Source organism: Triticum dicoccoides, chromosome 1B, assembly GCF_002162155.2.
Source record: "Triticum dicoccoides isolate Atlit2015 ecotype Zavitan chromosome 1B, WEW_v2.0, whole genome shotgun sequence".
Taxonomy (NCBI): domain Eukaryota; kingdom Viridiplantae; phylum Streptophyta; class Magnoliopsida; order Poales; family Poaceae; genus Triticum; species Triticum dicoccoides.
Window position 1 is genome coordinate 168,533,512 of NC_041381.1, and position 7,794 is coordinate 168,541,305.

General features: G+C 44.7%; 1 protein-coding gene across 1 annotated transcript; it reads right to left on the reverse strand.

Annotated features, from left to right (window-relative positions):
- Positions 1-757: 757 nt before the first annotated feature.
- LOC119326103 (transport inhibitor response 1-like protein Os05g0150500) lies at positions 758-5,827 on the reverse strand. Its single transcript, XM_037599809.1, has 3 exons — positions 5,313-5,827; positions 2,228-2,720; positions 758-1,909 (listed from the first exon to the last, which is right to left on the reverse strand). The coding sequence occupies exons 1-3, from the start codon at positions 5,810-5,812 to the stop codon at positions 1,133-1,135; spliced, it is 1,770 nt and encodes a 589-aa protein (XP_037455706.1). The 5' UTR covers positions 5,813-5,827; the 3' UTR covers positions 758-1,132.
- Positions 5,828-7,794: the final 1,967 nt, after the last annotated feature.

A 7,794-nucleotide genomic window follows, 5' to 3' on the forward strand; every position in this document is an offset into this window, starting at 1 on the left:
CTATTGAACTACTAGTGGTAAACCAGAAGCTCACAGCAAGAGAGAGATGAAAATACGATCCTAAATGGTTCCTGCTATCCAGCATAGGCTGCATAGCAGCTTGGATTTTGATGTCAACAACCAGCAGGCGACATCCTATCATGTAGTATCAGTTAAATGCATTGTTGCATTGATGCTCTTGCTGAAATCGCTCAATCGCAATCAATCCCAGGTAACTGAGAACTGTAGATGTTTCTCTTACAAACTACTCCCCCCGTTCAGAATTACTTGTCACAAAAATGGATGTATTTACAACTAAAATACATCTAGATATATACATTTCTTGGACGAGTAATTCCGAACGGAGGGAGTACTAGACGAATGAAATTCCATGTGACATCTGAAGATGAGGTCAAATGATCAGCCATCTAATCTACAAGTGGGTCAAACCCAGCTCATTTGGCATCTTTTGATTAGCCAAGCAATCAAAAGTTAAGTCCTCTGACATATAGCTCTATCTATATTTTGCTACATTCTACTATCAGCCAGCACTCAGAGGTTGCAATCAAGGGGCAAATCTGTGCTTCCATGCATGACCGTAAACCCAAGGCCAGGCACTCAGATGTCACAGTTTCCATGAACAAAGAGAACACCAGATGACCATAATTATTTACTCCCTCCGTCCCATAATATAAGAACGTTTTTGACACTAGTGTAGTGTTTAAAACGTTCTTATATTTTGAGACAGAGGGAGTAGCATCCAGAACAACACATAATCTGAAAGGAGGGGCCAAAAAAGTAGGGGTGACAAAAACTCAGCTCCAGGTACAGTTTATCCAGTAGTAGTACAGTACAATACAAGATTAAAATGGCGCCATATCTTTATACATAAAAGAACTAAACACGCTAAAGAAAACAAACCGACGTTTTCTCATGACGCTATCTAGCAGTTTCTGTAATCCACCCAGCCTCCTACAGTTATTAACACCTGAAAAGGCCTCCAGTCTCATCCTACACTTGCCGAGTTGAGATTTTACGACATCTTCATCCAACCACCAGCCTTTCTACTTGACAGAAAAATTCTACGTTATGCTAGGAAGGTGTTGAAGGTACCAATCCAATCCAGGTTGAAAATGAATACACCACTGTACCCTTAAACAATCTGGACGTAATCTGGTGTGTCGGACCTTGGACCGGCAATTGTCCGGTACACATACAATGTCTCGACTGGGCTATCATCCGGAAGTGACTCCACAGGGCATGTTCGTCCAGGATCGTTCATTATCTCCACGGTAAGGCGGGGCATCTTCTCTGCAAGCTGTCGGCATGCGCCCAGGGTCAATGAGCACGACGACATCCAAAGGGATCGCATTGTCTCCAGCTTGGCAGCATTTGCCAGCAACGGCTTATTTCCAAATGGGCAGTCCCTGATTTCCAGCTTCTTCAGGCTCTTGCAGCCAGAGAGGATATAATGCAGGCCAAGATCACTGTTCCCAGCAAAGGCGATTGACAGCATCTCAAGACAATTACCATTTGCACCGATTGATTTGAACACGAGATCTGTGAGAAGGCCAGACACAGAGAGGCGCCTAAGGCCCTTGCATGATTCCACAATGGCACTGAAGCCAGCATCAAGAGACTGCCGTGTGACGTAATCTGGAGTACGGGGCTCAAGGATGCATAACCGGAAGCAAGTGAAGTTGGGACGGTTCTTTGCAATTGTAATGAGGGCCTCATTCGTCATCTGGCCGCAGAAGTAGAGAACTGACTCCAACATGGGGCAACTGGCAGAAACATCAACAAGGCCTCTTTCAGTCAATAAAACTTGCCCGGCACCAAAAGGGTCAGACGGGAAGACCCGCAGCTCTTGCAGTTTACTGCAAGAGCCTGCCACAACAGCTAGACCATGGTCCTCAATTAGGTCCATCACCTGAAAAACACGGCTTAAACTTCTCAATGAAGCAAATATTAATGAAGAAAACATGGAAAGTGAGACATTGATCATAATTCAGTTTTACAAACTACACTGTTGTGGGGCAAGTAAATATCTTGTAGTGCTTGACAAACTGAAAGGGGCAGAAAACCATAGTTGTTTCTGTTTTATGCCAATACGGAGATCCTAGCTTATGTTCAAAGAGAGACATTAATCAGGTATTCATGGCAATATTCACATAAGCAATGTGAGTGTATATTTGCAAAATAGAGTGGGTATTGAAGTTGATATCTACTAAAAGCACAAGTAGCATACCCATAATTGCTGCAGATTCTTGCATCTGCTAATAAATTTTATTAGCTCGGGGCCTCGCACAGTAGCATAACTCAGATTAAGTGATGTCAGGCCTTCACATACACAGTAGAATGCTGGCAGGTAATCTGGAACAGCATCCCAAGCCCCAGAGAGCCTTCTCAGGCTTTTACAACCTGCAAATGCCGCTTCAAGCTTTGCAAAGAGATCTGAATGATACTCAGCGGAAAATTTGCCAGTTCCGAGTTCTACTAGTTGCGGAGCCTTACGAAGAAGGCTAGCAACCTTGTCAAGAGGGATAGCATTGTTGAGCTTCAGAGTCTTGAGGTTGCGGCATCTGCTCACTAGCCGCTCAAGTACAGTGAAATTGACCTCCCCTTCTAAGCATGAAAAGTTCAGAGTTTCCAGACAAGTAAAGGATTCTGGAAAGTAACTGAGCCAATGACTGGAACAATCCTCAATGTAGTTCTCTTGCAGGTCAAGTTCTCTTAAATTTCTGCAGCATGGAGTAGAAAGAAATTAGAACTCAAGGATAGGCCATGAACCATATCTGAAAAAAATGATGAAAGCAGAGCAAGAGTTGCCCATTAGTCTATTATCAACACTACCATCACTTGAGAAACAAAGTCCATGCGAGTATTTGGTGGAAGAATTAAGGCAATTTATGAGAAAATAACAAATAACTGCAGGTACACTTGGGCACTTGGCTATGGCGTTACAAAGATCATGATAACGAAAATGGATACAGCAAATAAAACATTGTATTGCTTCATTCAGGGTTCAACTAATCTTTGTTCATGTTCTTACTCCAGTTATATCAGTGTTTTGTGTGCTCAGTAAACTTTGAAGTCAACATTTGCAGTAAATTAGTGTCATCTAGTATCTAGAGTCTCATGGAGATTGAGCCGTCTGGAACAAGTTATATGATTTACGTGCTTCACAGGAACATCAGTGTAAAGCAGCATTAGGAAAAATCTGTCTTCAGCGTATAAGGTTTGCTTTGCCTTTGCGGTTACAGCACCTATGTCCACTATTTTAGTGTCCTTTCCCATATTCTCAAGCATACTAGATCAACAGATTTAAGGTAGCCACAGCAGCAACAAGAGAATTAGCGGATAAAGCACAAGCAAACCGATACAGATAGACGGAGCAATGAAAAAGGTAACAATAGAAACAAACTCAAATACTTCAATGCTCACAAAATGCGTATAACAGCCCACATCTAAAGTCTCCATAACTATGAGGCGGCGGTCCAGGAACTTATCTTAGATGCAAAATAAGGTAATCAGGTTTTTCTTGGCTGACAAGGACACTTGCTAAGATCTCCATTATTTGCAGCCTCAGGATATGATTAGTATGAGCTAGCTAGACTGCGATAAATTGGATCTAAAGCTGGCCCCCCCTCATCAGACCCAACTACTTCCAAACCACACATTTTTTAGGGAAGAAAAATAATATGAACTCCCCAGCTTAGATTCAATTATGTTAATTATCAACCTCATCTAAAACAAGATATTGAGGACTTCATCAAATGTTGAATTCACACATACCAAATTATTTATCAAAACAAGAACAAGGAAAGTGTTTCTGACAAACTACATTGCATTACTATGTCATTTCCAATCCAAATGATACAAAGCGTGCACACTCACATCTACGTAGTCAGAATTTTCTAGGACGAAGACATGAGAAAAGCTCAAGGACAACTGAATAGCAGGTCCAAGAATCAACAGAACACTCACAAGTGAATGTAGCGTTTGTTTTTCACATAGAAAAAAATGTAACTGTACTCTCTTTCTCGACGATAGTCGATAGAGTACTGATTACAACAATCTGTATTACCAAGGTTCAGTCTAATGATTTGTTATGCACCTTTATATATGGCACTGGGCTAGAATATAACAATGCACATTCAGTTACTTCAGAGTTCAGACTCTCTTCTATGTTTGCACAGGATAACACAGTATCAAAAACTGATCAAACACCATTAGCCTTTCCTCGCAGCTTAATACTTTCCTATCAATCAAAACAATCGAAACAGTACTGGCTGTGCACATTAAGTACTATGGATTTCTATCCCAATTCGTATGTACCAAATCCTTCAAGTTCCTTTTTAAAAGGTAAGGATCTTATAAATTCCTACTTTCTGTGTAAGGGATTCCCGCAAGCTCAACTAATCAGATACAAAGGAAGGGATCAAAGTTGCTTGTTTAACTAGTCCATTATATGCAGGCATTATGAGCACAGGAGCAAATATCACATTCTCCCTTGAGAATCCCCCCAAAAAAAAGGGAAACCACAGTAATGGGAATCCATATCTTCAGAACATGCTAAAGACATGTTTCTTTAGAATCTAGAAGCTCAAATCAGGATGGCAAGTCCACAAACACACGCGAAGGTAACTGAAAAATGGAAAGGAGAACAACTCAAGCGAGATCCGGTGCCTCAGGCTCATGACGTGGGGATATACATTTTTTTAAGTAAAGGCGCATCTGATTGGTTTTAATTAAACTAGAAATAATTCCATCCTTTTGGCAGAAAGAGAAAAAGGGATGCATCCATCATTGGTACACAGATAGATATATATCGTCTGCCAATCCCACAGATCCGTCCACGAGAGATCACGCTCACACAATGCAATCGAACATGGGCCAAAGCTTCTGGAGAACAGATGAAGGCTAGTTCGCAAATCACAGTTCAAAGCTTTGAAAGACAGGACACTCGTTTGACTAGCACAAGAACACGCTTGAGCTTATTAGGAGAGAAATAACAATAGCAGCTCCTTTGAATAGATCAAATCCTTTCACACTTAAACTAGGAATAGATCAAATCTTAACTGAAACTTGCATCTATTCCAAAGAACTGCCAAATGAAGCGCGCACAACAAAATCAGTTGTTTAGCTCAAAAAATCGTTGAACCATTTTGAGGAAAATGTAATCATTTTAGCTGAACCAAGAACTAGTTGGATCACAAAAACCGAAAGCTCAAATGACCGAACAAAGCTCAAATCTGTAGGAGAAGGAAGCAAAGAAGCACCCAAATCTCCTGTCTTAGCTCAAAGCTTGACCGCCAAAGTCGGGGCCTCACCTGCAACCTTCTGTAATGGCGGCGAGGCCGGCGGTGCTGAATCCCTCGCATGAGACGAGGCGCAGGACCTGGAAGTTCTTGAAGGAGGAGGCGATCATCTCCAGGCACTCGTCCGTGACGACCATGCGCTTGAAGCTGAGCTCCTCGAGCAGCGGCCAGCCGTCGGCGGCGGCGGCGACCCAGGGCGCGGCCTCGGCGCCCCAGGCGGGCGGGACCAGCCCGAAGTCCGCGAAGTGGGGCTTCCCCTTGACCTCGGCGGCGCGGACGGAGGGGAAGCGGTCGACGGCGTCGCGCGGGGCGGCGGCGTAGCAGTTGGCGACGGCGAGGCGGCGCCGGGAGCGGCGCTCGGCCCCGAGCCAGCCGTGGCAGACGGCCGCCGCGGCGCCGCGGTCGGCGGCGGCGGGGAGGAAGGAGAAGGCGTGCTCCAGGACCTCGTCCGGGAGCAAGTGCCATGGGGGCGCAGCGTGGCCGGCGCCGTCGCGCGCGCCGCCGCGGCCCATCGGGGCGGCGCGGGCCGTCGGTGGCCCGGGCTGGCTACCCGGCGGCTGGGGCGGGCCGGCGGAGCGCGCGGGGAGGCGGCGGCGGCAGGGAGAGCATCTGGAGAGGAGGGGGTGGAGAGAGAGGCTGCTGGCTCTCTCTTCTGTCTCTGCTCTCCCCCCGGTCTTCTCTCTACTTCTCTCCTCCCCTCACCCTCACCTCTCTTTCTCTCTCTCTCTCTTTGCTTTTCTATTTTCATTTTTTTAGAAGGAGATTTTCATTTTATTTTCTTTAGTAGACAGTGAGAGAGAGAGGGGTGAGTGTGTACTGTCGTTGTCCTCTTGTTTTCTTTCTAGGGAGAGGAGAATTTTTTTCTTGATTTTCTGTAATGTATTTCAGATTCATTTATCACTGTTTCAGATTTATTTGTTTGCAGACAGAAAAGAACTGTTTTTTACTGCTCTGTGCTGAGCAAGGGGTGAGCGAGCGAGCATGGATAGGGAATGAACAGTGATGGAACTGATGGTAGGATAGAGGCGCTTGTTTCAGCTTGGGTTTTTTGGGGATTTGGGACGTGGACGCTGTGGATTCTGTGCGCAGTGGTTTGCAGCCGACGGTGTTCCTTTGAAGTGAACGTCGACAGTAGTTGAACGATTTGTGCACCATAACTCAACCCAGCCTTCAATCATGTGTGTTCAGTGGAGAATGATCGTTGGATCACATGTCGCTTGAAATTGCCCGCATAAATTTTGTGGGGAACTTTTTGATGTTTTACGAGTTTATATTTTTTTTTTGCGAATAGATGTTATACAAGCTTTTACAAACCAAACATACCTTGCAGAAGAACTCGTATGGATATAGTAGTAATCAGAGCTTCAAAAAAAAGACCATGAATTGGTAGCTGCCAGAACTATTGTTTCCCAAAATTAGTTGCTTTTAGAAACTCGTATGTTTCATAATTTACCATGGATGTTGTATTTAACCATTCATAATAAGATTAATAAAAAATCATTACAAGCTCCTTTCCGCATCAAAATTGATGGTATGCTAGGCACGTCATATATTGTTGATTCCTAGCATGATTTCTTTGGTATATATCTATATCTTTCTCTTGTTGTGATCCATGGTGCATACTGATTATGATACTTTGTATGTGCGTATTTATTTTGCTAATCATACCATAGCTCCCATCTGATGCTTGAACAACACGATAAATCAAATCATTCATGTGTGAAACCAAAGTTCAGACGATGGGGTTTCCAGTACCAAAACCGGGCAAGGAGGGTCTTGTACGTGCGACAGTTGCGATCTTGTTATGCAAAACAAAAGTGTTGCACGCATTGCATGATGAAAGTGTATGATGTGTGATTATTGTGTTGGTTTATTTTTTAAAAGAGTTAATACCATTATTGATACATAAACTTGTAGGGGTGGGAACAGTTTCATACAAAAACTAAAAAACCCCACAAAAATAGCCCTCCAACTTGTCTGCTGTAACAAATTTATACAAAACCACCCCGAACTGCACACGTGGCACGCCATGTAGGCTCTGTCGGGCCCGGATCACATTTTTACAAAGAAACCCTCGCGCTTTAGCAATTTCGCAGACAAGTCCATCCCTCGACAGAAAAGCACCTGGTCGTCGGCCCCGATGCAAACCCCTTCCAAAACCTTTCCCTTCTACCCACGTCCCATGTTCCTCCTCATCTCTGCCCGCTCCTCCTGCGAGGCGACGCCGCCGTCGGCCTCATCGGCGGCGACACAAGGCGCCATGGAGCCGCGGCGTAGGGAACCCGACGAGTTCCCTCCTGAATACGGTAAGGACCTGCTTATTCGCGCTCCCCCTGTTCCTCTGCTTCCCCTGTTCCTGCACTCGGCGCACTAGGGTTTTTCAGGCCGATCATGCCGATGTAGGGTTGAAAATTGGGTCGATCTGCTCACTAGGGTTGGTTGTGTGCGTCCCCAGGGTTCGTAGGGGAAGTAGTTTCCATGAGCTTGTCTAGGG